Here is a 20,000-nt window from a genome sequence, read left to right on the forward strand (position 1 = left end):
ATTGTGGTGATACACGTGCACCATATAGCAGAGCTGCCTATTTGAAATTTCAAAAATTCGTACTTTCCAAGGGATTAAATAAGAAGTCACTCTAAATAACTTTATAAATATATAATTTGCCCTTAGCATAATCCAAAAATGCTTCAAAGGCCTGAATGCAGGTTCTAAGGAACTAAACTTTCCTTTTCAACAAGATTTATTTGAGTCAAAGAAGAGAATGTTGTTTTGTAACTGGAGCCAAAAAAAAAATCGTATTTCTACGAATTTTGCCTAGTACTAGGCCGGTCTTCCCTATGGTAAACGACCGTGAGCGTTTTGCCTTAATTCTAGGAGGCTGATTCAATAAGATATTGTACTTACACCGGAATTTCCAGGTTCCATTACGATTGTTTCGGCATCTCGTTCATTCATTGAGAATAAAGGCGCTTCTTGACGTTTTGTTTATTTGTTTCTGATAGATCCTCAAGACAAATATCATATCGATAAAAGAAATTTTATTTATTTTCTTTTCCGCTTTTAAATCTTTTCAAAAAATGTTCGCATTCACATCTATGTGCACATTAATATTATTTGCAGGTCAGGTAACCGAGCGCAATTGTGGGCTTGATTTGACAATATTGTATTAGACTATACATTGCGTTGGTTGTATTTTCATTAGAACAACGAATGGTCAGTCCTGTATTATTAGACAGATTCACTATTCCGCCACTCCATCATTAGATACCATCGCTTATGCATTCCATGAAGGAATTTAGTTAATCCATCAAACAGGATGTCTGCCCATGTTGTCCAAAGTTGTTTTTTAAAGGAGAAAAAAAAGGCATCTGCGGTCAATCACCTACGGAAAGACATTTGAGATTTCTTATACCAACCGACTAATCAAGTACCAATCCTATCAGAGTGAAGCTCGTTGGTTTCTATTTTACTTCAATTATGACGTAAGCTGGGAGAAAAAAACATGTATTTACAATTTTTGCCACAAAACTTTTCCTTCAAATATCGATCGATTAAATTGACCATCATCTTGCCAAAAACTCTCAAAGCTGGAAATTACGGAAGTCCCAGGCATGAATTTTTGGCAAGATGACGGTCATTTTAATCGATGGATTTTTGAAGGACGAGTTTTCTGTCCAAAATTTGAAATACGTGTTGCTTTTTGTTGTTTTTTGTTTGTTTTTTTGTTGTTTTTTTTTTTTTTTTTTTTTTTTTTTTTTTTTTTTGCTTTGTTTGTTTGTTTGTTTGTTTTTTGTTTTGTTTTTTTGTAGAGTATGACAGTTTTGCATTACAAAATAGTTTGGAACTCCTATAGCTGTTGTCTAAGAGAGAGATTGGCATAATGGTTGGTTGGACTTTTTAGGAAGATATTAAAAGGTTAGCACATTCTACCCGTTATCATTCCCAAATATATACAAGGTAAACGAGGCGTATTTTCAAAGTATAATTCATTTTTAAAGGTTATTGACAACCCTTCCTTTGTAATCCCTTTTTTAAAATGTTTGGTATTGAAATTGATTGTCACCCACATCACGACAAACTCATAGCCTTCACCAATCTATTAGCCCCAGCAGTTCACTAGGCTTCAGCACAAGCCATCCGCCATCCAACAAGCCATTCTCATGACTGGTCATTCGCCAATCAAGTTTGGTCCAATTTGACTCGTTGTCCAGTAGACTGGATCTGTTCAATAACTTGCTGGCACTCGAGTACTGCAGCCACGGAAAACTATGCAAATTGCGTACGATTCTTGTAGTGCTAGACTACCGGGCTACCGGGTGTAGGCGACCAGTCAAATTAACAACCATTTTGTTGTTCTTGTTGTTGTTGTTATCATTATTTATTTTTTTTTGATTTTTTTTTGCAATACATTTTTTTTGTTTCGTTTTCTTCCGTGAAGTAAGCCAGGTCGAGGTGTCTTGATCAAGACACACAGCTCGGCAGGAAGCTAAACTTGGTACCTTTCGGGTACAGAGGTTTAGGCTGGAGTGTGTGCGTGGGGGGGGGGGGGGGGGGGTATTGTACTTTGTTGTCACTGATGATTTCAAAAAGTTTTCATTTACGGCATGGAAGTGTTAAATTTATTTCTCTAGACAATTCGAGCCTTGCATTTCCCTTTCATTTTTTATCAATAAGAATCCAAGATTCGCCGATAAAGGGTTAAATATAATTATATTTATATTTTTATTTCCTGATATTAGCAAAACATGAGCTAGAATTATACCACTGATTTGGGTGCTTGCCAAACTAAAGTGCACTTTAACCTAAAAGCGTATAAACTTCAACTGTTTTATATTTTGTGTTTTTATTTTCAATAAGAGACATAGAATATCAAACCATTGCATGACATCATACGGTACCCAACATCAAGTTGGCATGTCTCCAAAAATCACGAAAATTGTAATAATATGCCTTAGGGCGATGTAGATAATATTATCGTCTTACTCAAGATAGCATTGTGGGATTTCTATGTACCTAATCAGATCATCAAACTGGCAGTATTTATTATTAATATTGGCTGTTGGATCACGTGGTATGGATTCATTTAGACGGATCGAAATTGACGTCACTCAGCTGATTGTTATTGTTTTTAGACAACCATTTTGGTGATTAATTAATTCTCACTAAATGATATCAAACAGACAATACACATTCCAGGTTACACATAGTTTTGCGTGTTGGTACGATATATCATATTGGCAGATGTTGTGAGTATTTTACCTGAACACATAGCATCAATACTTTCCCTACCTTCCTCCCTCATATCTCCGTCCGCCCCCCCCCCCCCCCCCCCCCCCAACTCCTAACATCGAGTCCACATCTAAACTATGCATGCCAATGTCTATATCAATGACCTGGCTCTTCGTATCGATCTATGTAACTTGCTCTACTCATGCTTTTTTTCTGCCCCCCCCCCCCCCCCCCCCCCCCCCCTCCCCACGTCCAACCTGAATGTCATTAGATCTATAATAATCTATTACGTCCCTCCATGTTCTCATTCTTACAAGCCTTCTTGATAAAGGTAACATAGGAATAGTACTCCACACAATCGTGGCCATCTGCTGTTGTGCTAAATGTCGTGAGCCCGATTGACTCCGGGTTTCTGTTTTGGTTTGGTTTTGGTTTTTTGGTTTGTTTGTTTTTAATTTTTTTTTGTTTTTTGTTGTTTTGTTTTTTTGGGTCTATTTCTTTGGTTTTTTGTTGATGTTGATTATTGTTTGTTTGTTTTGTTTTTGCTTTGTTATTTTGTTTTATTGTTGAAGGGGGGGGGGGGGTGGTGTTGTTTGTTGTTGTTGTTGATTTTGCTTTTCGGAGGTTGGGGGGGGGGGGTGAAAACTTCATAGTATTTTAATTCGACTGACTAGTAGCATACCAAAAATAATACATGAAAGCGAGTGTCATACAACAAGAACAGAGAGCTGCAGACGTTGCATATCTCATTCTTAGACTTCAATAATATATCGATGGTCGGCGGATCAAACCTCTGAATTCTCGATTTTCACGATCGGCGGATAAAAACTCTGAAGTCTACATACGAGCTTTGCGCACCATGTTTTTGTTTTTGTTTTAATTTTGGGCGGATCAGACACTGATAACATCAGAGGTCTGATCCGCCCAAAATTAAATAATGTACGTATGGTGAGCAAAGCTTGTATATAGACTTCAGACTTTTGATCCGCCGATCGTGAAAATCGATACTTCAGAGGTTTGATCTGCCGACCATCGATATGTTTTTCCAACATCAAGATATCACCCTTAAGTCCTGCAGTGAATAAGCGATAGTTACATAAAATCAATATTTCTTATCCTCTCTTCCATAATAGATCATATTGTGACAGTATCCTTATCTGTATTTACCAAGAGAGCAGTAAAGAACAGCAACATCACTCGGGTTTGAATTAAATCAGATTCAAACATCAAACCAACCAAGACATATTCATCAAGAGAGCAGCAAGGAACAGCAATGCCACTCGCGCTTGAACTAAATCTGATTCAAACATTAGATCTGGCCGTATTCACAAGAGAGCAGTGAGGGCAATGCGATTCGGGTTTAATTTCCAATCAATAACAATGCAACCCAGGTCTTGTATTCCAATCAATCAGAATGTCCAGGTCCAGCCTTTTGCCTGTCAATCAATAATGGGAGTTTGGTTGGAAGTTGTCTCTCTCAACTCTCCATCTTCTCCATTCGTCACTATCCGAATCTGTTTCGTAATTCGTAACCCGTTCAAGGCGTGATTCGAATTTATTATATTACTAACTTGTCATATTATTGTACCATTTTCACTGAGGAGTCGTTACAGCGCTGTCACACATGCTTTGTCTAATAAGCCCCAAAAGCATCGTAGTTCTTGCTCTTTTTTTTTTTTTTTTTTTTTTTGTGTAAACAGGATTTCGTGTGAATGATCGGAGGAACAACAAGAAATAGGTGGCATGTACTCTAATGACTTTTAGCCCCTTTGATCTTAGCCTTTATTTTTCCGAAAATTATATATGGTTATGTAAACACAATTATATTTTATTATCAATTGTGCAAAGTTATATCGAAGTCTGAAATCGGAGAGATATATTGAGATACTTTTTATATGAAGCATTAAGATCATAATAAATATCAAACCAATACGATGGAAATAAAAATAGCATAACATTTTGGTAGTCATTACAAATCCAAGGCCTTTTTGACATCAAACTTAACACTGTCTTGAGTCACACAAAAGATCCAGTCGGTCATTGATCATTCTGACGCAAGTCTGAGAAAGATTTGACTTAAATAGAACTTTTCGACCCCCTCTCTCCCATTCCCACCCAAACCTCTCCTTTCTTTTTGATTCTTCATTTCACTTCATCTTTCACTCATTGTTAATCATTCACTCATCCATCACCCCATCCTTTCACACTAACTGCTAATGAATGAAAAGGACGACGAATTCACCCTCTTCACGGCAGACTGAAAAGTCATTTAGAGCTATAAGGCCCAATTGCTTGCTACCATTTTGATAGGACGCTAGTCTATCGCAAAGTACTTTCCGCAAGATCTAAGAGACCCAGGTACCCACTCACTGCTGGGTGGACAAAGGGTTCAGAAAAAAAATCTTGATATCCCTCAGAATCGGTCTTGGTTCTTCATCCGGGATTGATCTTGGTCCATTTTAATGTAGGTGAGTCCTCTACCAACCTCGCGAGGTTCCAAATTTGAGAGTTGATTTTTCTTGAGGGTTTGTTTTTTGTTTTTGTTTTTTGTTTGTTTGTTTTTTGTTGGGTTTTTTTTTTTCAGGATGAGGGTCATTTAAATTAATCGATGTTTGAAGGACGAGTTTGCTGGCCAAATTTTTAAATTGTGTCTTTTCATAATACGGCAGATAACCAGTTAAGGCCTTGTTGACAGCCCAAGATCTAAACAGTTGTTTTAATTCCATTTTATGATTATATAAATATATTTAAATCGTAATTTTCACCCGTCTCGGTATGGCAATTAAATTCTTTGATCTATATTTCTTTTACGTCATTAAAGACACTTGTGCATGTGTCTATCTGTTTATGTTTGTATTTGTGTGTGTGTGTGTGTGTGTGTGTGTGTGTGGGTGTGGGTGTGTGTGTGTGTGTGTGTGTGTGTGAAAAGGGGTTCCTTTGGGAAATAAATTAATATCTCAGAAATAACCACAACTTTTTCGACATGAATCAATACATTCTCTCATTATAATGTTTACATCCTTACATCTAGGTGCTATTTTTAGATCTCAGGTTAAGGTCCAAAATAAACTAGATTATAGAATAAAATGTAGGGAAGATAACTCGGAATTGCAATTTGTGTATTGATTCGTCCGTCTTCAAATAAGCATTGTTGTTCTATTTGTGGTTGCTAACAAGGGCTACTTAACTGTGTTGAAATAACATCATATATAATTAATTTCGCGCCATTAAATTTCACACTTTGTTTTCATCTTAGTGAGATTTACAAGAATCATAAAAAAAAAAAATTAAATTAAAGAACACTTATGTGGCGCATTACAGAATACTTTTTTGCTCAGTGTGCTCTGTCGATTCCCGATTTTTTAAAAACAATTTTTATAATGGGTGACGTCGTGGTGTAATGTGATCAGTTTCCGGTTCGCATTGATCCTATCACGATGTAATCTGGCTCTATCCCCAATTCGAGACATAAGATTACTCGTGAACTTTCGTGTAAAAGAACATTCGATCCTTTAAACTCGGATTTTTGCGTTGTAGTTTCTTCAGTTGGTCTTCAAAGTCCTATTCAGACTCTTGATGTGCCCAAAGTATTTCAAAATTTCGTCTTTTACATTTTACAATTTAAAAACAAATTATGTCAGTTCTTGCCAGCACATATTTGTTTGTTGTTTTACTTTTCAGAGTATTTTCAAAAACTTACTTCAGCGCTTTATATCAAAATAAGTGGTCTTACGAAGTTATTTTCTGGTGGGAATAATAACAGTATATATATATATATATATATATATATATATATATATATATATATATAATATATATATATATATATATATATATAAACATTTGAAATATAATTACGATAGTTTGACTTCTACATCGTTGTTATCGAGCGTTGCTCTCATCACTTCCTGATGAGAGCAACGCTCGATAACAACGTTGTAGAAGTCAAACTATCTTAATTATATTTCAAATGTTTATAAATAGCTCCTTTTATACTAAAGTTGAGCACTATTATTTCATGGTTTTTGTTTTATAATTTATATATATATATATATATATATATATATATATATATATATATATATATATATTATAATTTTTGTATAATCTTTGTACATTGTCCCCTGCAAATTGTTGTGACAGTCTCTTACTTTTCAATGGTTATTGACAGTCCTCTTATTTCTGAAGTAGTTTTCTCACTGGCTTTCATGCATCTTTTCTTTATTCACATATTCAGAGACCAAATCAAAAGTAGATGAAGGTCAGAGGCCAGATGTCAGGCGTCAGGGGATTTCAGTCCCATGGTTGAAAGTTTTTACCAAGATGAGGGCCATTTTAATCAATCAATATTTGAAGGTCGTTTTCTGGCCACAATTTTAAATATGTGTTTTTTCAGAGTACGCTAGGCATAAAACATCGGCTCTTGTGTTCATTGCTGTTCACTGCAATTTGTAAAACTTTCCTATAATGTGTCAACGATTTCAAAGGCATCACTCGCTTATGTTCTTTTGTTTAGTTCCCGTGTTTCGATACTATAAATAAATATAAACCAGGTGTTACCAAATTTTGTGAATCCCATCCTGGTTCTAAAAGAAACGCTTGTATTGGTGACTTATTCTTCGTTTTAATCTCTTTGTCTGATCTACCTACCATCTGTTGTAACCGGATGACCCAGATATCATGTTAATTGGTCTAGACATCTACTTCTTGTACCATTAGAATTTCGTCTACTTTTATCATTATTCTCGTGTGATCATTATTTCTATTTTCAGCCTCATTATTCGATATTGGTATTAATATACTGTTATTTTCATTCTTTATTATTTTATTTACTGTTGTAAAATGTTTTGTGAATCTGCTTTATTTCTCATTCTAGTGGCAAAAACATTCCCCTTGAAAAATCTGTGACGTAAATGTAAACAATACATTTGTGACGTCAAATGACGTCGTCATCATCATTATACATTCTTTGTCAAAGAAGCGGATTTGTTTGTGTTGACAATAAGAGATAAAAAAGATTATGAAACAAGATGTGAAGACAATGCATAATATCGTCTATAATACGTTGATAATTTATACCTTTTCAAGATTATTTCATAATATCGTCTATAATACGTTGATAATTTATACCTTTTCAATATTATTTCAATGTGATCAATGTCGTCATCATAATTTGGGGCAGCGTGGCTCAGCAGTACCTGCGCTTTGCTTCGTACCCGAAAGGTACCGAGTTCGAATACCCGCTACGGTGTGTGGCCTTGAGCAAGTCACCTCGCCCTAGCTCATTTTGCGGGGCTTCACTGCGGCTGACACCTGGGTTATTCAAGTCCTCCCTTGGAATAGACCATAGAGACAAATTTCCCCTTTGAGATGAATAAAGGGATTTTTTAAATATCAATTTGTTCTTTATCTGAAATGGATGAGGTTTCTTGTATTAACCCTTTCATGGATGGAATGGATTATTTTTGAAATTATCTATGTATTCAATTATTTATATGGTTTTTGCTTTTTCCTGATCATTTTCATAAAGACGGCATTAACAGTTATATGCTTCAATTAAACCCTAGTAGAATCGCTGTTATTACTCTCTTGGTGAAAACGGTTAGATCTGGTTGTATTCGGACAAGATATAGGAGAAATTATCTTTAACTCTGGCTAAAGTAGACTCAAACCCCGCTTGTAAAGATTTTAATAAGTGTTGATAAATAAAAGAACTTCGAATATGCATTTAATTGGTGTGCAATTACGTGTGTGTTGGTGTGTGAATGTGTGTGTGAGATAAAACCTTTTAGGGTTACTTACAGCAAACAGGAAAATGCAACAAAAGATAAATAATAAAAATATACATTACACACGCGCGCGCGCGCACAAACACACACACACATGCATACACACACATACACATAATGTTGATGTTCAAATAACATAATATACTCGTAGTTATTCAACAGATTATTGTAATATAATTAATACTTTTCATACTCATGTCTCTCCCATCCCACAAATGTTTCAAATCGGACACAAACGGTCAAAACATTGGCAGGTCTGATCGCCGAACGCAATTATGGTCTTGATTTTAAATTGTTGTGATGTGTGAGAGAGAGAGAGAGAGAGAGAGAGAGAGAGAGAGAGAGAGAGAGAGAGAGAGAGAGAGAGAGAGGGGGGGGGAGGTTGATTATTACTCTTTTGTTTGAACAATCAAGAAAAGAATAATATATACGTGTTTCTCCTTCTGTATCAAATTATACATATTATACCTGCTTTTGCATCTTCCACACACTCCCCCCCCCTCTCTCTCTCTCTCTCTCTCTCTCTCTCTCTCTCTCTCTCTCTCTCTCTCTCTCTCTCTCTGTAAATTCTAATCTATCAATTTATGAATGAATTGTAACCTCTCTGGCAAAATAGACAGGCTGTCAATGTATTTAACCACATATCTAACCTTAAAATTATAGTTTGTAAATTCATCCTGGTGTAAGTCAACACAACAAGCCGGACGCGACTCGTTTTTATCACGCCAGGGCCACTTTCTGCACGAAACATGTTAACTTGTGAACTGTCGTACTTAAACATTTGGCTAGAATACTAGTCCTTCAAACATCGATCGATTTAAATGACTCTCATCTTGGCAAAAACTCTCAAAAACCTGAGAGCCGGCGAAGGAAACGTTTCTGGCCAAAATTTTTAAATACTTGTCTTTCCAGAGCACGTTAGTTAACTGTTTGAGGAAAATGGGATCAAATCCTTGGGCCTTCGTTAACCTATACTGCCGTACTCTGAAAAAACCCATGTTTTAAAATTTGGCCAGAAAACTCGTTCTTCAAATAATATCGATCGATTTAAATGACCCTCATACCTATGGCAAAAAAAACAACAAAAAAACTCTCAAACCTGGGACTTCGCATCATGTGGTATAACTATTTTAGTAGCATGATGTATGGGCAGATTCTTACGACAACGGGGCGTAAAAGAGAGAGGATAAATGATCTTTATTGACGACCAGCATTTATTTAGGTTTAAAAAAAAAAAAAGAAAAAAAGATGCCATCACTCTAAAACCATGGGATCAGTTGCATAATCTATGTTACCCTATCTTCCGGATTACTGGTTTCACACTTCCAGTGAGATTAGAACCAGTATTTGGGCGTCACACTATTGTTCCCTATTGTTTAAAGTTACTAACAATTTTGTGTGATGGTACGATTGATCTGGCGGGGGGCAACTAGTAAGCAATAATATTTACTTAAACGTATACCACCAATAGTGACCGCCAACACATTCGGTGACGTAATTATATTGGAAGAAGTAGGCTAGACTATCATAATGGCTACAACGTAATGACTGTTCCATCAACCCTACACAAGGAATTCCCGTACATCTCGGACACACCGCCGATAATCAATGGTAAGTGAGTGGAGGGATGGCTACTCGCCAGCACAGCACAACACATTGACAAAACACCTTTCTTTCTTTTGGCCAGGAAACGTTAAATTCAAATATACTATAGGTATATTTAGTTTGTCAAGATGGCCCATGGCTTAGCAAAACGTCTCAAACTTGATAATTATTTGTAAGTTAGGAGTTTAAGATGTTTTGACAAATTGACGGGTCATCCAAATTGATCAATATAATTTGGTGTATAGTTTTCTAACCAATGGTAACATTAAAAAAAAAAAAAATAACAAGTCTCCCTCTTTCATTTATTCGTTTATTTTCTTGTCAACTTTCCAACTTCAAGTCATTGGTTTCTGAAGAAAGGAACGAAATCCGCCTTTTCATGAGTTGGTCTTTTTTGTTTGTTTGTTTGTTTGTTTGTTTTATCATTTGTTTTAGGGTTCGGAGAGCTCATTTGATAGAGCAGTAGCTCCGTAAATTGTGGAACAGGTTTTTAGATATCGCGTCGAGTCTAAGTTTGTTTTTTGTTTTTAATTTGACCTTTTATGTTTTGTTTTGTTTTGCTTTGTTGTTGTTTTTTTTTTTTTTTTGTTGTTTTTTTTTATGTTGTCTTTTTTGGGGGGCGGAGGTATTTGTTATGTTTCTGTTTCTTAGTTTTGTTGTTTTGTTGGGTTTTTCTTTGTTTGTTTAATTTTGTTTTGCTAGAGACGCATGCTATTACTTATCTCTTATCAATAACCGGGGAGGGGGGGGGGGGGGTAATTACAACGTTTGATCGACCCACACACTCATGCTCACCAGTTCGTGCGCCGAAAGTGGTAAAATTGACCGACTCATTATTTAATTATCTATGTTTATTTATTATATTCTATGGAGGGGGCGGGGGTTGAAATTGTAACTTTAGATTTACTTCTAACATACAAAAAATTATATCCGGGTAGAATTTCTTTCGATTGACTTTTAACCTGATATCCCGCTAGAATTGTATCGCCTTTGACCCTTTCAACACCAAATTCGATTTCATTCTATCTTGCGTTCATCTTATCCTTTTAACCTTTCTCTATCAGTGACAGCGATGTGATTATGATGTCAAGGCAGCAAGTCATATCAATATTATAGATCTACTAATTTGTTATTCAAAAGGAGAATAAAGGTAGATTTTGAATGACTTACACACTCATGAATAATTTTGAATTGCGAGATTACAGCACTAAAAAAACTGATTTTTTAAATAGCGCAATATCCACTAAATGTCAAATCGCTTGACAAGGGGTCCCTGACCAACAACAGCAACACGTAACATGTAGAACGAGACGTGACGCCTGTTAGGCGATATTACAATTGTTTTTCTGACAAAGACGGTGAGCAGAGAATGTGAGTAAAGAGCGTTTTCCAAGGACTCAACTATGTGCCGAGCGAGGCTTGAACCTAGGACCTTCCGATCCGAAAGCGAGTGTCATATAACAAGACCACATAGCCGAACAAGGTTAGAGCGCTAACACATAATGAGTTCCCTAATCCGATAAATGGAGAAGAATGATGATAGAAATAAATATCCCTTATGCATTTAAAGATTAATTGAGCTTTTTTTTTCTTTTTGTTTTGTTTTTTTTTAGCTTTTTACATAATGCAATGTCCACTAAACATGCTTAAACTCAACGCGGTTCACAAGGGGTCACTGGCAACACTTAACATGTAGGACGGACATGACGCCTGTTAGGTGATATTACACCTTTTTTTTCGGACAGAGACAGCACTATTAACGGTCAAGTACTCATTTTACACCTGAATACGGTGAGAGAATGTGCAAAGAGCCTTTTCCAAGGACTCAACTACGCGCCGAGCGAGGCTCGAACCCAGGGCCTTCCGATCCGAAAGCGAGAGCCATACCACGAGACCATATAGATAGTATGCGCTTGGCTAAGAAGTTCATAACATTGCCATCCGGAAGTATAACGGACCAACACACAAAACTGTGTGTATCCATGAACGTTTATAGTCAAGATAGTATGCGCTTGGCTAAGAAGCTCATAACATTGCCATCCGGAAGTATAACGGACCAACACACAAAACTCTGTGTAACTATGAACTTTTATAGTATGGTTAATACAGTTCAGTGATAATAACTCACAAACGCGGATGGCAAAATATAACAACAAAGGCTTGAGTGACGTCATCTTCGAACTATCTATAGATAGTTCGAAGATGACGTCACTCAGGCCTTTGTTATTGTTTTTTGCCATCCGCGTTTATGAGTAATGCTCACTGAACTGTATTAACCTGACTATAAACGTTCATGGATACACACAGTTTTGTGTGTTATTCCGTTATACTTCCGGATGGCAATGTTATGAGCTTCTTAGCCAAGCGCATACTATCTATAGTCAGGTTAATACAGTTTAGTGAGTATTACTCATAAACGCGGATGGCAAAAAACAATAACAAAGACCTGAGTGACGTCAACTTAGAACATTTATAGCCGCACAAGATAAAACTCTTTGATATTGTTTTTAGCCAGACTTTTTATGAGTAGTTGTTACCAAATTGTATCAATCATAATATAAACGTTCAAGGTTACACACAGTTTTGTGTGTTGGTACGTTATATCCGGATGGCGGGTTTTATTAGTTTTTTGGATAAACGCAATGCATCAATAATGATAGGACTCGGAGCTCTTCTTATCTTTGCTGAAAATAAGTAGTTAATGTGAAGTGTCTCATTAGATTACTTTTAGAATAGAAAAAGAAACCAGCAATACTGAAAATCACATGACATATCGCGTTTGTTCACGATGTTAAAAAGAATGTTGTTATGTAATGAACACGAGTTTTCTCTAAGTCACTGACTTTCCGCTGACCTCTTATTGGACACAATAATAATAGTGGTGTTTTGTCCCATTGAAGTGTCCACCCTCTTGCAGACCTGCCAATTTTTTAGAGACAAAATTCGGAAAAAACAACATTTGGAAAGCCTGAGATTTAAATGATGATGATGATGATGATGATGATGATGATGATGATGATGATGATGGTGGTGGTGGTGGTGGTGGTGGTGGTGGTGGTGGTGGTGGTGGTGGTGGTGGTGATGTGATGATTGATGACGATGACGACGATGATGATGACGATGATGATGATGATGATGATGGTGGTGGTGGTGGTGGTGGTGGTGGTGGTGGTGGTGGTGGTGGTGGTGATTTTTCTGGAATATTAAAGTTCTGTCAAAATCGGGAAAATTACTGGAAAATTGGGGGAAATCGGGAATAAGAACAAATTGTATCAGGAATTTTCCGATAAAATCTGGAGTTGGCAGGTTTACACTTGTAAACTACATGTTATGTTATTATGTACCAAAGTACGCGTGTATAATTATTATTATTATCAACCATTTGGTTTCCTCGTAGTCCATCATGTGTAGATGCGTTTGGTGTGGTGGGAAGAGCTAGTAAGTGTTGTTCTAAAAACATACATTTAATAATAGTCATTGGTGTGTAGTTCGCTCGCTCGATCAGTCCAAAGGTTTGCGTTCCCTTCCACCACAAGCTTATGAGGTGACATGAAAGAATAATATATAACCTAAGATAAACAGTTTCGGTTTTATAGACTCGTTCCCGGAACATATTGACGGCAGTAATAGTTAAATCATTCCTTATTGATGCAATGCGTTTAGGGAAAATACCAACAACATCCCCCAGATTAAACATACCAGCACACAAAACTGTGTGCATAGCCTTTAACGTTTATAGTCTGGTTGATACATTTTAGTGAGAACTAATCACTAAAATGAGGTCCAAAAAAAAGTAATAGAAAAGAGCTGAGTGACGTCAACTTCGTTCCTTCTATTGCTACTCTGAGTTTAGGTAAAGTGATATAAGCCTAACGTACCAACATACAAAACTGTGTAATCTTGAACGTTAACGGTCGGATTGATGCAATTTAGTGATAACTAATCACCAAAATGGCTGTCTAAAAAAACACCAACAAAGAACTGAGTGACGTCAACATCATTCTATCTGTTGATAGACCCCACCGTATTAAAAACGTTACAGAAGGAACGAGATTGACGTCACTCAGTTCTAAAATGACGGCCGTATTTCTGTTTATTCTCACTTTAAATTATTGCATTCCCCCAGGCATTTGGTACACACCTGATATAGCACCGGATTGAGACCTGGGTCACATATTTTATGACAGGAAGTTTGAAATAATGAAAGTGACAAATTTGGTAGTAGTCACTGGTGTATGGCAAAAATCAGAAAAATGTGTATGAAATAGTACCAGAAAAATGCATCCCAAAGGCTGGCTTTTAGGTGTGATTTTTTCCTTGCATTTTTCTTTCTACATTGTCTAACATTGTTTCTATGCACACCTATTTCCAATCTTTAAATTGAAATCACGAAAAGTGTGATTCATGTCAATAACAATGAGTTTCAATGACGTCATTTGAAAAAACAAAACAATGGGGATTCCCTTGGGATTTTCCAACATAATACGGCCTGACCTTGTGACTGTTTCCCTGCTTTAAATCATTATCCTGTAGAGCAGTTCTACCCGTAACAGGCATAATAGCATTTATATGTCATACAGGATAGGTTTTATAAAAACATCTTTAAAATGTCAAATGCCACGCAAACAATTCTCTCTCTCTCTCTCTCTCTCTCTCTCTCTCTCTCTCTCTCTCTCTCTCTCTCTCTCTCTCTCTCTCTCTCTCTCTCTCTCTCTCTCTATATATATATATATATATATATATATATACTCTCTCTCTCTCTCTCTCTCTCTCTCTCTCTCTCTCTCTCTCTCTCTCTCTCTCTCTGAGTATGCAAATCCCAGGTTTGAAAGTCTTTTTGTTTGTTTGTTTTCCTTTGTTTAGTCTGTTTTGTTTTGTTTTGGGTTTTTTTGTTTGTTTGTTTTTTGGGTTTTTTTTTTTTTTATTTGGTTTTATTTGTTTTGTTGCTAAGACGAGTCTATCTATATTTAATCTAAAAGAGTTTTCTGGCCAAATTATTAAATTTTGTTGTGTTTGAGTTTTGTTATGTTTTTTTCAGACTATGTCAGAATGGTTTACGGTCATCTTAATCGATCGATATTTTAAAGAAAGATTTCCTGGCCAAATAGAGAAGAATAAAACGTGTTTGGCTAAAGGACGATAGGATGTGGAGACCATCCAGATAGGAATGGGCGTTGGCAACAAATGAATCACGGGTGTCTTCAAGCTGAGATGGACAAACGGATAAGGAAATATATTAGATAAGGACCGGAGTTCACGCCTCACTGTATGAATGTCATAATATTTGAGCACGAGACTTACAACTCACTTTGCATCTATGCTATCCGGCTAACGACCCTCCCTGAAAAAAAAAGAACATTATTTTCTTTTCTTTCCTGTTTTCATATTTTTGTTGTTGTTCTTTGTTGTTTTATTTTTATTTTTATTTTTTTTATTTTTTTTATTTTTTTTTTTTTTTTTGGGGGGGGGGGGGGTTATAGGGGGTTAATTTCGTTTGTTTTGTTTGTTTCTTTGTTTTGGTTTTGTTTTCTTTGTTTTGTTTTGTTTTTTGTTTTCTTTTTGTTGTTGGTTTTTTTTGTGTGTGTTTCTTTGTGATTTGCTATTTTTTTCTTTGTGTTTTTGTTTTTGTTTTTTGGGGGTTTTTTGTTTGGGGAGTGGGGGGGGGGGGGGGGCGATTTTTTCTACTTGTTTTTCCCCCGGTGTATTCATCATTATGAGAATCGTTTTTCGTCATGTGACAAGAACCTCTCTGGGTCTCCGTGAACACAATCCTATGAGCGAGGGCGATGTGACTGTCTCAAGGCCGCACAGCCTCTTAGATCCTCCGTGATATCCACAGAGGGAATGCTCGTGACGCTTGAGTATCGATATTGATATTGACTTACCTATTCAAAGATAAATCCACTTGAAACACACGTCCGAATGCTACGAACTTCAAGGTGACTGTTTCAAGATGGTGGCCCTGTGGATTCAATGCAAATATGAGGTTTTGATACAAGATCGAACTCATTTTCATACATATGATACTGGAAGAGGAGAAGAGGGTGAAAGGAATAGAGGGAAGGGGAATCAAACAAGAAGGGTCGGGAAAAGTAGAGGAGAGTGAGGAAAAGAGGGAATAAATGAATGAGGGTGGTAAAAACGAGGGGGTGTAGAGGAGGAGGAGGAGGGGGGGGGGATAAAAAGAGGAAAGGAAAGGAGAGAGTAAGGAGGAGAGGAATAATAGGAAGTGATGAGGGTGATTAGTACATGAGGATAACGCTAATAAGAAGAGGATTACGTAAATAGAAGGAGAGGTGAAAGAGGCGAACACGATGAAATGTAAAGAGACGAAGGATTAAGCGATTGTAAAAATAAGGCAGTCATGAAGAGATAATTAGAGGTGAATGAGATAGTGAGAGTAGTCGAAGATTAGGTTGAGGTGAATTGTATATGGCGTGTGGTGATGAGTATGATGATAATGACGACGACGATGATGATGATGTTGATGATGATGATAGTGATGATAATAATGATGATGATGATTATGATAGTGATAATAATGATGATGATGATGATGATGATGATGATGATGATGATGATGATGATGATGATGATGATGATAGTGATAATAATAATGATGATGATGTGGTCTATGGTGATGGTGGTGGTAGTAGAGGTGATGGTGGTGGTTGTGGTTGTGAAACTGTTGATGAAGGCCCGCGCAGTATCGACGAAGACGATAATGACAAATAGTGATAGAAGATAAAATGTCATATTCTTGATGAAATCATGTGAGATAGAGAATCTATTTTCGCCGGACACCAATCGATTCAGCACCAGCATGGAGCTGAAGCCAGCAACACATTTAATGATTAAATAAGCCAAAATTTACACGAGTCATCCCTTTTGCTAATGTAAACCTTTACATGCCGCGTTCGATTTGACCCTACCCCTACTAACTGCAGATCTAACATAATATTCACCGAGAGATCTGAAAAAGAAAGAAAAAAAAAACCTACATGACCCAGGATTAATAAGAATCCCATTCACATCGATATTTCTGTATAGATAGTTCTAAGTTGACGTCACTCAGGTCTTTGTTATTGTTTTTTTTGCCATCCGCGTTTATGAGTAATTCTCACTAAACTGTATTATCCTGACTATAAACGATCATGGTTACACACGGTTTTGTGTGTTGGTCCGTTATACTTCCGAATGGCAATGTTGTGAACTCCTTAGCCAAGCGCATACTATCTATACTTTATGAAAACGGTTTTTAACATACCACGTAAATTATGAGTAAATAATTACGTAATGAGGGAAATTCTGATTTGAAAGAGATTAGTTATCTCCGTGAAAGGTCAATTTACTCTCTCCTAACCGGCCATTTTCAGCATTTCTCCCGGAATTGCATAACAACTTCTTTTTTTTAACTTAAGCATTTATATAAGGGGGATAAAACGTGCTCAAAGCGCTTTACAAAATGGTTCCCTTGCCAAAAGCAGCATTTAACATGTAGGACGAGACATGATGCCTGTTAGGCAATATTACATTTTTTTTTTGCCGACAGAGACAACGGTGTTAACGGCCGGGTACTCATTTTACACCTGAGTACGGTGACAGAATTTGAGTCAAGGCCTTTGCCAAGGACTCAACAATGTACTGTTCAGAGAGGGATTCGAACCTTGGACATTCCGATCCGAAAACGAGTGTCATTTCACAAGACCAAATCGCCGCACATAACATAAAAATTGTTGGTTTTTTAAAATTCTTAGCTCAAAAGCAACACTCTACATGTTATATTCATTCTGTTCACGAAAACGAGATTTACAAAATAACTTAAAGTTCCTAATACAACAAAGCTTTTTCTTCAAATTTTGTGATGTACAAGACAAACCTGAATAAGAAAACAGTTCATTACGTCATAACGAATGTGACGATTCCCCTAAAGTTATGGTAAGGAAAGAGTTAAATCATCAACTTGATAGCAAATCTGACCGTAGTCATATACAAAGCTTGCTCTTACACCTCCCCCCCCCCCCCCCCCCCCCCCCCCCCCCCACCGCCTTCCCCTCACCCCTGTTCCCTAAATTTATGCTGTCGACATATCGTTTTGGGTTTTTTTTTTGGTTTTTCATTGAACAAGAAACTTAGCCCCTTTTGCTCATTTTGAGGCGCTGCTCTGCGGTTTATGCTCTGGTTGTCTCGGTCTTTTCTCGAGATAGACCCTCAAGGAAAAGTTTTCCTGTGAGTAAATTAAGGGAATTTAATTTTTTGTTTTATTTAACAGTGATGATAATAGCAATTTGTCAAAAAAAAAAGAAGGAAAATGCATCGGTCCATCGGTCAAACGCAAACAAAATCATAACATAAAATATAATAGTTTCGTATTTTATATTAGATACTACTAGTTCTAGTGTACTTCTGTTCTTAATAGTAGAGATATAACTTACTCTATGTAATTTTTTTAATGAATTGTCCTTTCCTTAAAACGACTTTTAAAATATACCTTCTATTCAAGAGATTTAAAATTAACTTTTGGTCAAAAGGCCTGAAAGTATTTGTTTTTACTTGTTTTATCTTTGTTACCGTTTCCCAGTGGTTATAGATCTCACAGATAAGACTCAAGTATCTTAAGTGATGTGTATCATGTCAAGCCATGTCGAATCACGAAACATCCTCTCGTTAATCGTGTTTACTGTAATAATAGGACTAAAATTTGGCTTAAGCCTTCACAGTCTCTATCTTCGGTTAGAGGATTACTTTTCATCAAATTGTCTCTAACAGACTATATTATTTTGAGTTTAAAACTATAGATTGGTGAATTTGAACGATTGATATGGCGGGCAGAAATGGTGAGTATCATTTTACTTAAACACAAACCATCAATACTCAAATGCTATATATATTATTTTTAAAGAGAGCTTTTATGTAGTGCATTATCCACTAAAAGTGCTCAAGGCGCCTTACAAAGGGTCCATGACCAACAGCAACACTTAACATGTAGGACGAAACATGACGCCTGTTAGGCGAAATTACAATTTTTGTCAGACAAAACATTGGAAACTCACAAAAGAACGGACCCCTAAGATTCTTGTCTCGATATTGTAATTAAATTATTATTAAATCATTAAATTGATGGTTCCTCTTTGATCTCTTGTTGCTATGCCGGTCAAGTCGTAGCCATCATTAACTTATAGCCTGACACTGTGTCGACCCTATACTTAGAATGCACTGATCCACAACGAAAAAGAGGATTGTTCTGTGTGTTTCTAGTTAACAAATCACTCCGGATGTATGGCACTTAGAATGTGTATATATAATAAATATTTTTGCTGTGTAAGTGTAAGGTTGTCTGTTCCTTTTCAGAAGAAACCCAGAAGTAAATTGCCATATAACTTATCTATCTTTGACTAAAGGGGAGAGATAGTGAAACTGGTGAGTACATTTTTATTATAATTTATTTATCAGTATGCAAATTGATATTTTTTTAATGTGATATTTACAACCCATATTTTTAATGTCTCGTTGCGCTTTAAATGAATATTCATGAAAATTCCAATGGCGTCCATCCAGGGCCTTCTAAAAATAGTATCTCTTTTGGTCGCCTCGCGTCCATCACTTCCATTACAAACAGTAAATACTACAGGCTACGTGGCTGCTCATATTGAGTTATGGTTGTATTTATCAAAAGAAACAAACACTGACTCTAGTAGTGATTAATACCAGGTAAATTTTGCAATTACAAATATGATTTTTATTTTACAAGGCCAGGGTTGTAACGCGGAGGAAGCACTTGGAATATCTACTGAATATTCATTTATTCCGCCAGCAGCAGGCCATAATAAAGAAACATACGTTCCGGCTGTTTTTCCGCGTTCATATCACTCGCTACGCTTTGTTATTAATTGTATCTACTATTTTTTGTTATTATTTAGT

General features: G+C 36.4%; 1 protein-coding gene across 2 annotated transcripts in view; it reads right to left on the bottom strand.

The window, feature by feature from the left end:
- The window catches only part of LOC144964759 (uncharacterized), a 71,969-nt gene that overhangs the window by 32,831 nt on the left and 19,138 nt on the right, over window positions 1-20,000 (bottom strand). For both annotated transcript variants that reach the window (XM_078899351.1, XM_078899352.1), the window contains exon 3: window positions 15,965-16,041. In XM_078899351.1, coding sequence (XP_078755477.1) covers window positions 15,965-16,041 — 77 coding nt within the window. The remainder of the gene's footprint in view (window positions 1-15,964; window positions 16,042-20,000) is intronic.

Source organism: Berghia stephanieae, chromosome 2 (assembly GCF_034508935.2).
Source record: "Berghia stephanieae isolate SIO BIC M18660-M18661 chromosome 2, UCSD_Bste_1.3, whole genome shotgun sequence".
Classification (NCBI taxonomy): domain Eukaryota; kingdom Metazoa; phylum Mollusca; class Gastropoda; order Nudibranchia; family Aeolidiidae; genus Berghia; species Berghia stephanieae.